At 45.7% G+C, this 18,670-nt stretch overlaps 1 protein-coding gene across 4 annotated transcripts; it reads left to right on the top strand.

The window, feature by feature from the left end:
* Positions 1 to 10,684: 10,684 nt before the first annotated feature.
* wnt7ba (wingless-type MMTV integration site family, member 7Ba) lies at positions 10,685 to 18,646 on the top strand. 4 transcript variants are annotated; one of them, XM_078101747.1, is made up of 6 exons: positions 10,685 to 10,748; positions 10,834 to 10,864; positions 11,021 to 11,611; positions 12,647 to 12,873; positions 15,471 to 15,745; positions 16,571 to 18,646. In XM_078101747.1, the coding sequence occupies exons 3-6, from the start codon at positions 11,094 to 11,096 to the stop codon at positions 17,048 to 17,050; spliced, it is 1,500 nt and encodes a 499-aa protein (XP_077957873.1). In that variant the 5' UTR covers positions 10,685 to 10,748; positions 10,834 to 10,864; positions 11,021 to 11,093; the 3' UTR covers positions 17,051 to 18,646. The 4 variants fall into 4 exon arrangements, with proteins under 4 accessions (XP_077957873.1, XP_077957871.1, XP_040030518.2 ...); XM_078101745.1 differs by having other exon boundaries at positions 10,691 to 10,864; XM_040174584.2 differs by lacking the exons at positions 10,685 to 10,748; positions 10,834 to 10,864 and having other exon boundaries at positions 10,992 to 11,611.
* Positions 18,647 to 18,670: the final 24 nt, after the last annotated feature.

Here is an 18,670-nt window from a genome sequence, read left to right as displayed (position 1 = left end):
TCTCCCCACCCCCCCCTTTCTCTCTCTCTCTCTCTGCGCAGCCCTTGCAGCTCGGTTCAACGGGGACGCGGGCTGCAGTCTGCGCGAGGCGTCCTTCGCCGCCGCCACCGCCTACGACGACGACGAACCAGATGCGTCGAGTTCAGCTGAGATGAACCGGGGCCGCCCTCGGCCTCGCTTGTTTAATGTGTCCCGGCCGAGGAAATTAAAGAAAAGAAGAAGAAGAAAAAATAACAATAATAAAAAGAAGAAGAAAGCGCATCACATCTAAGTGTGTTAGGCTGTGTGGTGGTTATTATTAAGGGCTGCCGCCCCCCTCCTCACCCCGCTCGCTCTTTATGCAGCGCTTCCTCTGCGGATTAAAAAAAAGAGCAGCATTTGCTTTAGAACATTTACCTGATGTCAGCGTTTTAAAGAGAAAGGCACTTGCATTGTGTCGTTAGCCCAAAACTACGGCGACTAAATTATAAACTACACTTCATTATAACGAGGGACCGTTAAAAGAATAAAACACCGAGATTACAATGTCAACTAAGCTAATAGTCACTATAAAAAAATGTCGTGTGCAGACTTAAACTGAATTTTATGTCATTAATAGAACAGATTTGTTTTCCCACGTTTGTTTAAACCACCAGCTAACGTTAACTCACTGTTCTATAGCCAGGGGCCCACACGCTTACGCTACATATATTCACATCAAACATGTTTGTATTTCAAAAACGAGTAACAGGTTAAAATGAGAAAATTAGCAGTAACCGAGTAACACACGCCATATTAAATGTATGTAACGGCCTCCAGCAAATGCTAAACAAACACTTACAACCACAAAAACTATTTAAACACAGCTTATACTCATCCCTCAAGCTACTTACAGGTCGGCTCCACAGCTTATTATTTTTAGGCCAGCTAACAAAACACAACCATGCGTTATCTTAGGCGCCTGTGTGCCCGCGTTAATTGGCTTGAATGAGCCGGGTCCACCCGTCGGCTCATGCCGGTGTAGTTTTCCGGTCACCCGCTACAGGTGACACTAAGACAGGCCCAGACGTGTTGCCTGGTCTCCCTCGTGGACACTTGATTGATTAATCAGCTGTGCACATGAGGCCTGACTGTGCTGTTAAGGGACCAGTGTGCAACTAAAGGTTCGGAAAAAAAGATCCCCGTTATCGAAAAGCCCCAGAAACGTATAATTAATGTGTTATGCTCCTTTACAGTGTATGAGCGTTAATTGTAGATGGTTATATAAGCTTGAACCTATTAATATTGTCTGCAAAGGAATGGTGGTGGTAGAAGACACATCAACGCAGATTGTGCTCCATAAGTATATATATATATATATATATATATATATATATATATATATATATATATATATATATATACATTTGTACAGCCACATTTGTACAGCCACAGATTTTCAGCAACTACTAACAGACAATACACTCTATACATAGACCCCTGCAGAGTCACTGTTTTAAAATGCAGAGACATACATTTAAGTCCATGTAAAAAAAAAAAAGAAAATTCATTTCCTTTAACCCTAGACGACATTTACAACTGATGTAAATTAGTAAATAAGAAACTGTGAGTCAATTGCTAATTAAATTAATTAGAATACCGTTCAGTCCATTTTAATATACATCCAATAACAATAAATTGTTTTGATGAAAAAGTTTTGCATAAAAAATTAAATTAAAAAATGGGAAATAAATTTGTTATTACGTTCCGTTAACAGGTTTTATAATGCATTAAAGAAAATATAGCTCATTCTAAAAATCACAGTTTGTGTTTTTTTTTTTTTGCAGTCTTGCTCAACAGAGGCGAGTATATTGCATGGGAGCAAATCTGTGTTGGGATATTAAAGGGATATTACGGTTGCACTCAGTGACCGAACTCTACATCAATCAGCACATATACAGATACCATAGGATTAGGGGTGCGTGTCTGTGTGTGTTTCTTTAGCTCAGCTGCATGGCTGAGCATGTAGGCTACAGCTTGGATTAGGATTAAAAGGTGACATAAATTCTTATTGATGGAAATTCACCTGATCAAGACAAACACACGCGTTATTTTTTTCAGTTTTACAGTAAAATAAAGCGGTGTCTTAGTTTGAACTGGGTTATCCACAAGTTAGAAAGTTGTGTGTGCACTTTTAGTATCATTGAAAAATCCGCTGCTTATTCCTGTTAGCCAATTGTAAACTAATTCAAAATACAATTAATAATTTATAGAAATTAATTACTCTTTTTCAAAACTTTTGTATAGAAAATAAAATAAAAATTTTGCAAAACAAAGATTTTTTTTCTTCTACTGCTTCCCTAGAAGTTACTGTTACAGATACGTGGTGATATAACGCTTGCGGTTCTGGCCATAAACCGTTTGCTGTTTTTCTTTACATTCTTTCTACTCTGTGTGAATTGATAGGGCAATGTAGAGGTAATAAGCAACAAATAAAATTGTTTACTCATTGAGACATTCCTGAGCAACAGCTGTGAAACTTATGATACAATAGAAAATCAAAATGTCATTTATTAAGTATCACATATGTCATATTAAGAGATGTTTGTAAACTCTTCCTATTGATGCATGCACTTATCATCCAAAACCGTACCTCGGATGCACTAAGCACTCAACACTCATCAATCTTTCATTTGATGAAACTTGTACATTTGCACAATTGAGTAAAGAATATCGACTCAAACATAAATCATCTTTAACAAGATATTTTCCATAATTTCAATCAAATATGTGAGGCGGGAGGGGGGGGGGGCGAAGGGGTTGAACCCTGTTTATGGCGCTGCTTATTTGCAATCAGAGACTCTCTTTGAGCCCCATCATGTCTCCAGACAGGGTGGATGGCAGCTGAGACAAAGCTAGCATTCTCTGCCGACCAAGGCCCCTCTTAGTTTTATTTCAGGCCACTGCTCTCAGACACAGGCCATTCTGCGCCGAGCACCGGGACTACGTCATTGCGGGAGAAGGCCCAGGGTTGGAGGAACGAAGAGGCATAGAGGGCGAGGGAAGGGGGGGGGGGGGGCTGGGGGGGTGGACGAAAAAGTGGGAGGAGGCTCTGCTGAGGGCCAAACTGCTCAACCCCCCCCCCCCTTCTCCTCCTGCTGCTCCTTCCTCTCCTTTGGCCGTGCCCCTCTAACGTGCTGCAGTGCAGTGCCACGCCCCACCTGACATGACAACAATTCGAGATTTGATCAATAACACTGCTGAGAGCTGATCGGGGGTCCTTTCCCCTCCGACATCTGAAGTCCAAGAAAAATCCGATTCCAGATAATTGTCTTCTGGGAGGATAAAGTTCAGTAACCCATTGATGAGCTAACTTTCTCTGCTGCACATGCACCAAATAGAGCCAACCAAAGCCGTGTCATCCACACTGAACAGTTTCTTTGTCACATTTTTTTGGATCACAGAAATCCAACCCTCCCAATAACTTACAGACACAACATCTGCATGGAAAGATTTATGAATAAATGAACTGTGGAATTGGATCGGTAATATGCAGCAGATATCGCAAGTATTTAGGAGAGAAAACGTCAGAAAGTTGTATCCCTGTAGCATTTATTTTCAGTTCTCATAGCGTAGGCTGGCAGCAGCTATGTTGTTACAGCAACGCCCTGCTGAGGGAAATAATGAAAATGAGCGAAGGCTAACTAGTTTTTTTGTGTGTGTGTGGGGGGGGGGGGGGGGGGGGGGCTCACTGGGAAAAGCACATGTCCCTGTTGGGAAAGAAAACTTTTAATTTCCTCTTTTAGTAATTAATAAAGTGTGAGCACACATGCATGGCTGAATGCGTCCGTGCGCCATGCGTTGTCAGCAGTACAGCGTGTTGTGGCCCGGTTGCCACAGGTGACAAGTCAATGATTACCCAGAGGGCCGAGGGTGTCCTCAAGCGCAGGTCAGAAGTACTTCCCTGTGAGTGAGAGGGACAGAAGGGGGCTGCAGCTGCCATCTGTGACTCTCGGCCTAGGCTGCTATCTGAGTCTTATCTGCATAAAAGCTGCACTGTTTTCACACCAACAACAGTGATATGGGGAGAGCCACGTTTCAGGAGTTGATGCTGTATTTTATATGATATGATCCTCTTTTTCCGAAAGGTCATTTTTTTAAAAGAAAGGAGGCGCAAAGTTATTCACATGATCGTTATGGGGCGTACAGAGGTCCCCCACCTGTTCAGCCATGATTGAATCCATGAGTGTCGTCTCTCATTACACATCAATAATGTTTAAAACCGGGGGGTCAGAAAAAAATAAATAAAGCTCAAACACAAACACAGAAGGGGGAAAAACTGCCTCAGTCCTCCTTTTGGTTTGGGCCGATTCCCACAGGTTGCCTCACTGGTTAGCCGCTTTCTCCCGCTGGACCGAAAAGCACAATCCCTCTCAGTCTCACTCGAACACATAACAATGCCAGGAATGGCCGCATTCGGTGCAGCACGACCATTAGGCAACATCCGACGGCCTAATTCCTTCAATTTCTCCCTCAGCCATGCCAACACAATTGGCCTGAAAGGGCGCAGGTGGGGGGCAAAGGAGGCTGTTGAGGAGGGGGGTGGGGGGGCTTGTTGCAGAAATGCGAGAAAGCCAAAGGCAGTTGTGAAGGCAGGAGACTCAGCGGTCACCCTGACCCCCCCCCGCCCACTCTGAAGCTGGACTGTAGTATCTTTAGCGGCGAACGTCACAAACGACCGGCTTGTACGGCTCCACTTTCTCCTCTCTTCGATCCCCTTTCTCTGTCTCACTTTCTTCTTCCCCCGGATGACCACAAGCAGCCATTGTCACTGCAGAGCACGAGAACAATCGGGTTCTTATGCTGCGGCCGGTCAGGGGACGGCGGGGTAGACTTCAGCGATGGCTGCACTAAGTAAATTATAGCTCTAATGGCCGGTTTGGTTTGGAGAGGTAAATCCTGCAGCTGAAATGCACCGGTTCAGCACATTTGTCTGTCTGCCTCGGCATGTGCAAATGCCCACGGCCCGACATATGTGCACATTTTCCTTCCTTTCTTTTTACCCATTCGCAAACACGACCGACGGAGAGGGCTGTTAAGATGCCCAAGTAGCTTCTTTTGGAAAGCACTCACACATTTCTAAACTGCGCTGAGCCCCATCTTAGGAAAACTGAAAAGGCCTAAATGCGTGACTGCAGGGCAAGCGGCGCTCCCCGTCGCCCTCCTTTCCTCTAACCCCCCCCTCGCTTTCTCCCAGAGCGAGGCTCCGCCTGTCCACTGTCCTCCCGCGCTCCGATCACTCCACCCTCCCGCCCTATCCTCTTTCGACATGACATCATCTGCACATCTGTCGTCCCAACAGGGTGCTTGTGACACAGACAGGGCACAAAATTAGAAGAGCTCATTCCCTTTGTCACTATCTTTGTCCCAGCTCTCAGTTTCTTGCCCTCTCTCTCTCTCTCTCTCTCTCTCTCTCTCTCCCTGTCATTATTTCTCCCCTTCCTCTTTGGGGCGCTTTTCGTACTTTTTTTTTTCATCCATTCTTTTGTAATCTTTTTTACCATAGTGCTTTATGTGCGGTAATACAGTGAAATGTGATCGTTTCCTACCGTGCGACATTCACATTTGAGCAGGCAGGAAACAGCCATTAGACTAAACGATCCATTGGCCTGACCTCAGCCTTGAACCGTGTGATTGTGAGCAAATTCAATCAGCAAAGTCAGCACTAACATGATGTTACAAAAGTTTGACTTCTTTTTTTCTCTCGCATCGCTGTGATTTACGCCTTTAGAGTCTGCTGAAAGAGTTACGAGGTTTAGCTTGTGGTTATATCAATGTGTGTGTGTGTGTGTGTGTGTGTGTGTGTGTGTGTGTGTGTGTGTGTGTGTGTGTGAATAGATGTATGTAGAGAGAGAGGAAGAGAAAGAAGGTGCAGGAATTTTTTTTGTGTGATTCGACAGTGAGGCCCAAGTATCTTCAAGGTAATAGAAACATACAGAAGTGTTACACATGTTTACTCCTAAAGCCCCAATGAAATAACTCTCAACATACAAATTACTAACAGATCAAATCAAGTTGCACTGGCTCAGACCGGCTGTAGCGGAGTAACAATCTTCAGTGACCTAAATGAACAGGCACAATTTATTCTACAATTAACAAAACTTCCTTTAAAAAAAGAAAAAAGGATACTTTTATACGTATATGTTCTCCATCACGTAGGGGTTCTAAATCTGCTCCCAAGCTCTTTCAAAGACATCTATTCCTGATCACCACACACTCTGCAAATGCAATACTAAATTATGTAATACTTTTCATTAGTCTTTGCAGGCATGAGTCTGGTTTTTCAAGTTAAGTAATTCCTACTAATGGACATCTTTGTTTTGGGGAACAGCATATTGCACAAAATGGGGCACGTCATGTTAATAATAAGCATGTTATCTAGATGTGATGCACACTGAAGAAAATCTGATGACCTTTGAATATATTTGTCAAATAATTCTCATAAACATCTGGCTCTCAGGAGGCTCTAATTCCAAGCAACAAGTTGATGAAGGAATGAACCGTAGAAATATATTTTGAATCTCTCTATACAAAACGTATTGATGAAAAGCAATGGAGAACACAATCACCTCTGTTCTCACTCAAGCACAGGGATTCTAAAAGAACCTTTCTAGCGTTTTTTCAACGGCAGGAACCAAGATGGTGGAACGTCTGTCGGGTGGTGGGAAGGACAGGCTGCCGAACAGCTTCGCCTCCTGCACTTTGAAACACAGGAGTAAAGAGCCCCCTTGAGGATCTCAAAAAAACGACTCACCCCACTGAAGTACCGATAACAGCGCCAGAGTCACCTTCAGGATTAACATTGAATATCTGCACACAATCTGAAATGAAAGGGACAGAAGCGAGGGGGATTTTCTGTAGTTTGAACATGACTTACTGAATTTCCGTCCAAATGTAATGCTTAATAGAAAGAAAATAGAACTGTGATGTTGGAACCTCTACGAACATATAGATAATGCACCGCTGCTGTCTGTTGTCTGTAATAAAGCGTAGAATAGCTTCGATGTTAATGTAAAAAAAAGACAAAATGCTGGTGTAAAGGGAATCAAGAGAAGACTGAAGTGAACAAAGACTTTCTCTGGTGCTTTGTCTCCCTCTGCAGTCACAACTGACACAAAGACAGAGACTCCAGTGCAAAAGGCTCAAAGTGTTGCCAAAAGAGGTGGAAAGTCTGCATGTTTTTATCTATGGGTGATGTTTTAATTTTCTGGTACATTATTGATGTTTTTGGGCCGGGCTTGTGCATAGCTAAAGGATCTCCAGGGCAAATTGAGCACTCAGGACTTTAGACAACCATGACGAATTAGAATATCATAGAGAGAAGCAGCAGCTTTGACCTGCTGGTCTGAATGTGCCGTATATCTGTGTCCCAGATCATCGCAATGAGGTCATTTTTTCCCTTTGTTCTTCTCTTTTTAGTTGCTCACAAAGTTAATCATCTCAGCTGTGGAGCCATATTCTCCCCATCTGCAAAATGTTTACAGCCCCCAAATCTGTAATTCCACACCATAAAAAGATAAATCCGGTTAACGTTATAATTTTTTTTTTTTAAAGCAATCATTTCTGCAGACTTTTATGTCCTTCGTGGCATCGTTCATCCGCTCTCAAAAAGGTTCAAGATGCTTCAAGGACAATAGTTGTGGAATTATTGTTCGTCAACATGGAAACAATTTCCCACCGCCAGCTTTGTCGAGTCCCATGAATTCCCAAAAGGGAATTAGTTTTTTGTATACAAAGTAGTTGCTTTTAGCTGTGTCATGAATACTCTGTAGCCCGTTAATCACCGGAGTGGTTTTGCTTTTTATCTGTCACACTCTGTCACAGTTATGGGGGCAATATTTAACCGCAGTCATATTTCTTGCACATTCCAGCATGTGTTTTAACCCATTACACATACAAGCACCATGTGTTTGTCTTGCCACATTACAGCCTTAACAATGACCTTGACATTGCGGTAAAGCTTGAAAGCCACTGCAATTGCATGTGGAATCGTGCTAAAATTGCACTTGTCTGAGCTAAACGAATGAAACCCATCAGGGTGTCTTGGTGGATCAGAGGCCCACCATATATTAGACCCGAGGCCTTTGATGCGTGTCTTCTCCCATCTAATTAAGAGCTAACTGCTGGTGTTATTCTATATTTTTTGTCGACAGTCTCTGTAGCGTCTGGCGCTCAGCCCTTGCGTCTTCGAAGGAGGGTCACACCCATATCGTATGCTCTTGAAAAGGTAAACTAACACCCTAAAACATAACTGAAACAGCAGTAAACAGTGCTGGCGTTCATAGGACTGACTCTTAATGCTCATTGACTTCCATGGGAGGGAGGTCAATGCAAAAGATGTCATCGGTGAATAAAATGGGCCGTAGATTATTGTCCTCGCAACTCGTATTGTCCTACTGTGCAACTTCTCTTTTTCCAGTCAGCTATTTCCTTTTTTGATATGTTGTAATGCTGCACGTCACGTGTAGTGTCTCTCTTCAGTAGGCTGGGCCCTGGGAGTGTCCTCAAATGGTCTACGTAGTCATGACAACAACATACAGTCCTGCATTAGGTATTCCTTTATTTATTCATCGTTGACCACTGAAAATTATTTGACTTTTAGTGACATCAAAAGCCTTCTCTTGTTCACGGCATGATGCCGGTTCTACCAGTTGCTGAGTAGGATGATGATACACAGTGTTATTGGATTTTGTGTACTTTTCGTTCACGGGTTTGTCCTCTAAAACACTTTGCTCAAAACTGTGCTACCATTTACTTACTTTGCGTGATATAGCGTGAACACTTTAAGAAGAGGACATCCATGCATCGTACAGACAAACTGTTAACGGGTGTACCACAACACTTTAGTCACTTACATCACAGAGCTGTGTGTCAAAGTGTCAAGTTGCAATGGCCCCACTTTATGCCTGCATGAATATGCGTGGATGTCATCAGCGGTAGCCAGTAATTGTGAATCATGAATGAAGTTCTGCCTGAACTAACTATGAACCACATATTCTAAACGGGGCTAATCTGCATTCTTTGGTAGAGTTAGAAATGGTTTTTGACACGCAAAACATCTCAACACCAAGATGTTATTTTTGGGTTTGGGCGGAGGGACTAACGTCTAACTTTCCACTTCCAACTGTGTGCGGCTGGGATTGTTATGTCTAACACTCTCGCCTCTGAGCCCTGCTATTCGGCAGAAAAATATCACTTTAGAGGATTTATCAGATGTTTACTATTACCATCAACAACCCTGTTTCCTCGACAACCGCTCAGGGACCCGGTTAAGGGTTTCTTGGCTGCAGGACGGGATGGGCTCAAAAGCCCACAGATTCATGACAAACCACTATTATTAATCTGGACCTTTTAGGCCCGCGTCCAGCTCTGGGCTCCACCGCCCCGTCTCCGGCCCCGTGACGATTCTCTGACGCTCTTGACAGCTGTCCCGAATTTGGTAACAGACAATGGTCACGTTAGTTTTCACAGACACTTTCGTCGCCGGCCTTGCATCTCGTTCAGCAGCGACAACAAAAATGGTTCCTGCGCGGCACCAAACTCCCCAAGTCTGCCATGTTCTTCTCGCCTCCTGAGCAAAAATATGAAAAGAAACAGATATCGCAGAGCGAGCGCCAGCACGGTGAGTGCACGGCGCTTAAGTGCTATCTTGGCTTTGGATATTGAGGTTTAGGAGGATTTTTGGGAAAGAAAGAGAGAGGTAGAGGGAGTGAAAGGGAGAGGCATACAATATATACACACATATATACAGAGGGTTCTGCCTCTGCTGACCACGAGACATTATCTGTGAGTTGTCCACTGAAAGAGCTGTTGATTGAGTTCCTGTGAAGAGGTTTCTGCGGCCCAATTTATTGGCGAAGCTGCTTCTCGTCCCTGACAGTGCTGCGCTTATCTGACTGCAGCTACAGTTACACACAGTTTGAGTGGGCATGACAATCAAGCCAATCTCACAAAAGCCAAAGTATGACAATTTTATTTATTTTACACCACATGCATTCTCTCAAGCCAGAGAGAATTTTATTGACAAGATGGTTCATTTCCACAAATTGTCCTCAATCATTTTCTAAGCCAGGGTCTCACATTTGCTCAGATCGATATCTCTCTGTGGAACAAATCTTTATTAATATTATCTCCTCGTGGTTATTTGTTCTTCTTAAGTAAAGTAACGTTAAGTAAAGCCCAGAATGTCTACAATGTCGGTCTTCAAACTGTCAACAACAAGCCAAGGTAATATGTACTTTGTCCCCGGTCTACTTTTGGAGTAGACCTATAAAACCCCTCATGCTTTGAAGGTGCCGTGAAACTGAACAGGATGACCCCCTCCCATCGTTGCAGGGAACATCTTTAAAACGGCGGATCTGCATGGATTCCCTTTGTGCTGTCCTTGTTGGCGTTTTCACCTTCAAACACCAAGGATTTAACAAGAAAACAAACAAAATATCACGTCTAGATGTCACATAGCGCTTCAGCTAAAAAGGAAACGTCTCCTCCTTACAGTGGAATACAACTCCATAAGCTACAGCCTACTGATGCTCTGCTGTGCACTACAGCAACAACCACGAGAAGGTTGTTTTGGCTTGAGGACATTTCCTTCATGCTGCCACGTGGGGGCGTGTTGTTGGTGATGTGCCAGCAGAACTTGTGACCCGAAAGGCCACAGAGTCAACTGAGCGACCGCCTGAACAAACCCAGACTGCAGCAGGACAATACAACCACCCCCTTTGCCAAATGTAAAGATTTACATATATCTACAGTATAGTTGCTGAATCTTTTTAAGTTTAAACTGTAGTTTTCCTTCTCTGGCCCACTTTCCAGCACCAACAATTTGATAACTTCATGGTAAAAGGTAAGACATGAATTCAAGTTTCTAAACACCATGCCACAGTAACACCCCGGATGAGATAAGTCCTGTTCGGTTATTTGGGAAAGTCAGAACCAGACGTGGATGTATTAATGAATTACTCTCTCTCCAACCCAGTCATCTGTCAGTTATTAATTCCAGGTGAGATAAGCCTTTCAGATGAATTCGGAGGGCGACGGCCAAGAGAGAGAAAGAGAGGAGCGGAGAGAGGCGGATGGACGGGGGTAGGAGGTGGGCTACGGGCTGCAGACGCATCCCGGGGGCTGCTGCACCAGGAGAGGCCACTGTCCCACACTCTTCCAAAGTCACTTTTAGAGACTTCCGGAGCCCCCTCCACACCCCCCCCCCCCTCTCTCTCTCTCTCCAACCCAGTCCTCTGTCGGTCCAGGTGGCACAGCGCACTTTGGCCGTGGGATGCAGCCTCTCATCTCCAGCACATGGACAGCGGAGCTCGGAGCCGCCGCAGCAGCGCGCCACTGCCCCACCAGCTGAAGTCAGCACGTCTCCAACGGCGGAAAGAAGAGACGACGCTCCCGCGTTTCACTTTGGGACTGATCATTTAAAAAGGATATACTTCCATAGCCGCTACTTTTCCTCTCATTTTCCACACCGCAAGAGAGCAGAGCCAGTTGGGTTTCAATGCGCAACCATGCTCATCATTTCGTCCCGCAGCGCGCTGCTGTCCGTCTACTACCCACAGATCTTCCTCATCCTCACCAGCGGTAGCTACCTGTAGGTTTCTCATACATGCACTTTGTCGGCCTTGAAGACGCGTAGGTTCGCCGGCAGGTCGTTGCGCTTTACAAGCAAATTGGTTAATTACGCACGCTGCGCGCATTTTATCGCACCCGGAGAGCTGGTGGTTTCAGTTTGTTGCAGGTGTAAAAATGTCTTTGTGAAGCAGCTACATGTTGCACGGACACCGTTATAGAAATGTGAAAATGTGAAAAACTGGTTGTAATATTCAATCCACCAACCTTTGAAAAAACATTGGTAAACGAGGTGTTTCGTGTCATTGTTTCCCATTAATTCCGCAATGGAATCCAACGCTACCGCGTGTTAACCCCCGCCCCCCCCCACCTATAGTATGAACAGCTACGTCGTTTTCATTGAGATCGTTTCTCCCAAAACAACTCGTTATTAAGAGTTAACAAAGTATTAGCTGCGTGAAGCCAATGTTTAATCCACCTGCCTCTTTCATGTAAAATGAGATAACCTGCTTATGGATTCACATTAACTGTCACAGGAGCCCCTCGTCAGACAAGAGCCATAACTGTAAAGCAGCATATGGAAAAGAGACATATTGCTCTGCCTGTAGGCAGTTCTTTATGATGGCATTAAAATACCCAGGCCCTCACAAAGGGAATGATCGCTGCACCATACATTCATAACAAGGGCAGGCCCCGAAACTTAAAATAGCTGTGGTGGTTCATGTTTTCTGTTACACAGAGAGAACGAGAGGCAGACAGAAATGAACTGGATCCGGACCCAAATGAACTATAGTTGTCTTTCATGTCTCTGTGAAGGTCCATTAGGTCGTACATGATGCAGGTCTGCTCTCATCTTCTTATTCTGAGTGATTTCTGGAGTTTGGTCTTCATGATTTGTAGACATGCAGCTGTAATGAAATCTTTAGCTTATTGGAAACCAATCTCATCTCGCTGCCATGTCCTTTTCAACGTGGGGCCCAGAACTCAAACAATATGCTGCATATGTTTTCACGTACATGTTCCCCTCTCACTGATCCCCGCTTTCTCTCTGCCCCAGGACGCTGTCCTCCGTGGTGGCTCTGGGTGCCAACATCATCTGCAATAAGATACCGGGACTGGCCCCGCGGCAGAGAGCCCTCTGTCAGAGCCGCCCCGACGCCATCATCGTCATCGGCGAAGGGGCTCAGCTGGGCATCAACGAGTGTCAGTACCAGTTCCGCTACGGCCGCTGGAACTGCTCGGCCCTGGGACAGAGGACCGTCTTCGGACAAGAGCTGAGAGTAGGTCAGTCTGTTTGAAACGCTGCTGCTTTTAGTCTTTTCAAAATATATTTTGATTATATATTATGTCGTACACAGGAGAAAAAAGGCTGGGGGGGAACGGGGGTATTGCTCAAAAGGGTATTCTGGGACAAAAGTGTTGGTTTTGGGCCTTTCTGCGCCGTTATTATAGCTTTTACAATTGACAAGAAATTAAGGAAGAGGGATGGAAAACGACATAAAACAAATTTCCTCCGCTGGAAAACTTTCCGAATGAGCCAAAAGGTTCAAGGTCGGCGCCCGTCGGAAACTCTGGCTGAAGTAAATCCCTGCATTGTTTTCCAAACAGTCAGTTAGGACTCAAGACTCAAGTCTCCGCCTTGAGGCACGAGTGGGACTGATCTGGTTGATCTGGGTTGACACGTCCCTGCGTTTGGTGTTCGATCCGACCGCACGGCATCTAAATGCTGATGTCGACAGGAATGTGGATTAGCTGAACCGACCGGTCTCTTTTTAGCTTGCCGTAACTGAGCAATAAGGGCCGTGCCACTTGTGCGTCTCGCCCTTGAACCTCCTGCACACGTCGTCCGTAGCGCGGGACCTTTTTACAGCGGCGCTCAACTAATTAAACTAGACTTTGACGAAAGCGCCAAACCCAAACGCCTTCGCAAGTGTCCTCAGAGGACATCTGTAGCTTGTGTTTGGGACATCGCTGTTGCTTGCAACACACGTTGCCACAGCGGGGCAATCGTGAATGGAATGTGAAGACTGCTTTTACAAAGCAGCGTCTAACGCCTATCTGGGAGGCAGGGCGGGGGGGGGCATCTCCTGAACAAATGTATACATCAAACCAACACAAACTATAAACACACAAGTCAACACGCCGCACCGCTTCGAGTCCACATTCTTTCCAGTTTTGTTTCTCACAGGAGCCTGTTTGCTCCTAATGTGAACCTCTTATATGAATTGTATTGCAGTCAGAAATGTTTTGTTGCGGTCGTGCTGTGGGTTTGGATCCATGTTTAATCTAGCAGCCCTGGGAGCAATCACTTCCTTCTACACGGGACAAAGGCAGACAGACGTCTGGATCCCTTTAGTTCTTTGTCGAGGGAAATGTCTCTTTTCACTTGTGGTGTGCAAACGAGCTCAAAGAGACGCTTGGACCCGGCTTGGGCCCTCATGTGCTCTCCTCGCAAACACTTTCTTGTGCTTTCTTGACGACCAACTCCTGCTACATGTGTTAAAAAAACAACAACATAAAACTAATTCTAAAACTGTCACTTGAATTAAAACACAAAGTCAGACGTCCTTTCATCTTTGTGGATTCCCAGCAAGATTATTTCTCTCTTTGCCATCTCCGTGTCCCATTCCAGCTATTTTCATTAAACAGAAGATGCAAGCCAGAGCTGTACCACCCCCCCCCCCCCCCCGTGGTGTCACTGATATACCATCCACCGTTTGATTGACCTGGCGGGCCTGCAGACTCATTAAGCATTGAGAAAGAGCAGAGAGATTCATGCTAACCACTAATTGAAGTCAGCTCCAGCAGCTGGATGGCAACAATGGAGCCCAGCATGCGCTGCCGTACAATCAAAACAAATCACAGCGCAGGGAGATGGCTGTTTGGCTATCGCATGCGCCGGATACCTTGAGAAATGCTCACCATACAACGCATCTGAACGGGGTTGCGGATTAAGCCTGATGAGAGACGACTCGAGGGTTTGTTATGAGTTATGGACCGGGGGAACCACAGGCCCAAATGGCTTGTCAGGTTGGAAGGGAGCCATTAGAATCGCCTCCACCAGAGACGCCACGCATTAATACTCTGGGCTGTTGGGAAGAACGGAGGGCCGGCATTACCCTGATTGGAGAGGGAGGATATCCCATAACCGATTGTTGTGCCAGAAGATTTGCTTTTCCCCTCCACGCAATACACATGAATGTGTTTATAGTTCAAATGGTGACACGCAAAAGCTGGGAAATAGCTGGGCACATCTCATTGAAGCCCGACCGCAGATTATTTCAACATGCAACGCGGCGGTATCATTTGTCATAATAGTGCGGACCGCCTAAGACAGAAACACAGAACAACACCTAAGCCGTGTGGGAAATTTCATTGATGAATAACATTAAGAGGCGATCCAGAGAACAAGCTCCTCTAGTCAGCCAGTAGATGTCACTTGTGCTGTCTTCACTGTGCGGATTAGTGTGCTGAGACAGTGATGTGGGGTTTATCAAATCAGCTCTCTGTTGATGACAAATAAGTACAACGCACAATTGTAAAAAGCTCTCTTTTGTGTTACAAAACGAAACACCTACTGCTTTAAAGAGCATTTCGAAAAAAAGCAGAAAGGCCACTTTGTGAGGAGGCTTGGAGGGGCGTGGGGGGGTTTGTAGTGTATTTGTGTGTGGCTCAAGAAAGGATTGGTATGGCCTTCATGAAATTGAGACCCAAATACCCGTGAGCCCTGTTTTGGTTTGAAACTGCACAATCGGCATCTCTCTATACCTCCCACACGCTCTGCTGCAGGGTGCTTGGGTGAAGGATTTAAGCCTCCATCAATTTAGTTCAAGTGACCTCCCCCGATAACCTCATCAGCGGTTCTGCTGGTTTCTCTTCAGGCAGCAGGGAGGCGGCGTTCACCTACGCCATCACCGCGGCCGGAGTGGCCCACGCGGTGACCACGGCGTGCAGCCAAGGCAACCTCAGCCAGTGTGGCTGTGACCGCGAGAAGCAGGGCTACCACGACCAACCGGAGGAGGGCTGGAAGTGGGGGGGCTGCTCGGCTGACGTCAAGTACGGCGTGGAGTTCTCACGCCGCTTCGTGGACGCCCGCGAGATCAAGAAAAACTCCCGCCGGCTGATGAACCTGCACAACAACGAGGCGGGGCGAAAGGCAAGTCAAAAGAATGACATCCGGATTTGAAACGCAAGAAAAAAAAAAAAAGTTAAATCTGTGTAATATACTAAAAACCTTTTACCGATACTTAAAGGATCCTGGCTACTACATTGGTAGTGTGTATTTGTGCAAAGCACTATACTAGCCAAAATGGAGTTGAGTCACAGCCTTATAGTCAGTACATTCATGGTTATTGCTATAAATGAAAGGAGGATATAGGATTTATCACACGTCTCTCTCTCTTCCGCACGCTAACGTTCCCACAAAGTGACAGCCACGAAGGGGAAGCCATTGATCTGACTAGCGCTCTGGACAAACGTTTACTAATGGCTCAATAACCACGCCGTCCCAGCATGAAAAGTCGTTTTCACATTAACCTCGAGGGGGGGGGGGGCAAACAGTCACCTGTCAATTTCGTCATCTAAAATATGTGTATGGTATTATAGTGTAAATCTGGCTCAAAACCACGACGTAATCCTACACCCGCATGGTCGCACAGCAGCTCGGGTCACTTTTCTCGTGCTGTCACGCCATCGTGTGGTCTGAAGAAAGGTAAAGTGAATTAGAGACTGCAGTCTTGGTTTAGGAGTTATTTTCCCCACGGTTCTTTTTTGACACAAAGTTGGCGTCCCGGTTGGAGTGCTGAAAGCCCGGCTCGGCAAAAAGAGACGGATGAGAAAGCCAAGCGATGGCTGTTAACGGTTTTTAAAGTCGAGGTCCGGACGTGTGTAAAATGACCATTCATGTATTAACCGCACAGAACATACTTTCCGCCCGCAACCATCTCTTTAAGTTCACATGGACCCCCAATTTCCCCCTCAGGTCCTCGAGGAGGGGATGAAGATGGAGTGCAAGTGTCACGGCGTGTCCGGTTCCTGCACCACCAAGACCTGCTGGATCACCCTGCCCAAGTTCAGAGAGATCGGTCACCTGCTGAAGGAGCGCTACGGCGGAGCGGTGCAGGTGGAGCCGGTGCGCGCCTCGCGCCTCCGCCAGCCCTCCTTCCTGCGGGTCAAGGAGGCCCGGGGCTACCAGAAGCCCACGGACCGCGACCTGGTGTACCTGGAGCGCTCGCCCAACTACTGCGAGGAGGACGCGGCCACGGGGAGCGCGGGGACGCGGGGGAGACTGTGCAACGGCACCTCCAGCCACGCGGACGGATGCGACCTGATGTGCTGTGGGCGCGGCCACGACACGCGCCACTACACGCGCGTCTGGCAGTGCCACTGCAAGTTCCACTGGTGCTGCTTCGTCAAGTGCAGCACATGCAGCGAGAGGTCAGAGGTCTTCACCTGCAAGTAGGGGATGAGGAAGCAGCGAGGGAAGGGGGGGCTGGTGAAAATGGACAACGGTTGAAGAGGGTTAGGAGAAAGGGGAGTTGGAAGTGAAGGAGTATTTATTTGCACATTTTTACATCCCTTTTTTGGATTTCTTTCATGAAAAAATAAGACTGACCTGACGATAAAAGGGTGCTAAAATGATGTGACATGATGCAAACAGATTGCAGTTGAGAGGATTTTTTTTTTGCCTTCAGCAAAAGTCTCTGGAAGACAACGTCTCACATAGAAGAGAGAGAAGACTATTACGGGATCTCGAAAAGTTTTTTTTAAAGACGGCAATTGGAAAAGGCTGTTACAGCAATGCGCCGGAGAAATTCAAAAGATGGCAGAGGAATACTATTAATTGTACGCTCACACTGTATTCTGTTGGAACACTGAAAATAAAAACACAGTATTTATGTAAAAGGATCTTTCAAACTGTAGCTTTAAAGGATGGATCGACATACTCAATTGCTCTCGAACATTCCACATCTTTCATGATCTTAAATTGCTACGGACACATTTCAAGCGGGGAGTCGCCAAATTTTCTCTCACGTGGATTTGCGTTTTACAGCCACTACGCAGCTCTGCCATTTCCTTTTTGTTCATCGACCCGTTTCACTATCACATTTCTTTCTCTTTTTCCTGGATCATCAAGTTGTGTCGATGAGCGCTGTGCTGACATCCCTCTCACAGACAACCCCCCCCTCAGAAAACAGACCCTTTGTTACAGCCGGAGCCACAGAGGCAGACAGTTCTTCTTAAGCATTCAACTTGCATCCGGACCGTGCGCATTGTCGTGTTTTCAGAGGCCTCCAGACTTTAGGGAAAAGCACGCAAGCCTCGATGGAACGCCAGAGAGGCGCAATCAGAGTTCAGATACATCCAACATTCCCACGAACGACAAGAGACGTGAAATTCCACACCATGGCCTCTGCTTACACGAGGCCTTCCAGCGTGGTCCAGGCCGGCCCGGTGGATCTCATGTGACCCAACAACACAGAAGGGGGTACGAGAGGATACATAGGCCGCAAAGCTATTTTTGGACTTTACCCCTTAATGTATGCAGAAATGTTTATTTAGGCTTTATGTAACTTACTAAACAATTTGAAGAGTTTATTTTTATATGAGGAACGTGGCACTTTAAGTCATTCATAGATGGAGCGGAAAGTGTTTTCAGTGTCATCATTGTATTCAGATTTGAGAGATGCAACCTATTTGGGATTTAGGTTTTGGATCAAAGATTTGCTAAATGGTGAATGTGCCCCGTGTTTAACCAAAGTAGAACAGATTGTCCATCTCGAGAATCCTTCACAATTCAATGGAGGTCACAGAAGCTTCCTCAAGTGCTGGAAGGTGCAGGACAGTCTGTGGAAACCACTGCTCACTAGTTGAGTAGATGCGGAGAGTTGAGAGTAGATAATTCATGGGAAGTGTCAGAACTAGTGCATCTGTAGAGCTAATCGTTACGACTAGTTTAGGTTTATTTGTTCGGTGGCAAAATCTAAGTCTGCATCACTTACAAACATAGGACATGTGTATTTTTTTTTTTTTTACCAATAAAATTTGAGAATCCTTCTATCGCGTCTTAAGTTTTATAATA

This window comes from Gasterosteus aculeatus, chromosome 4 (assembly GCF_964276395.1).
Source record: "Gasterosteus aculeatus chromosome 4, fGasAcu3.hap1.1, whole genome shotgun sequence".
NCBI classification, from domain to species: Eukaryota; Metazoa; Chordata; class Actinopteri; order Perciformes; family Gasterosteidae; genus Gasterosteus; species Gasterosteus aculeatus.
This window is presented reverse-complemented; position numbering and strand designations above follow the sequence as displayed.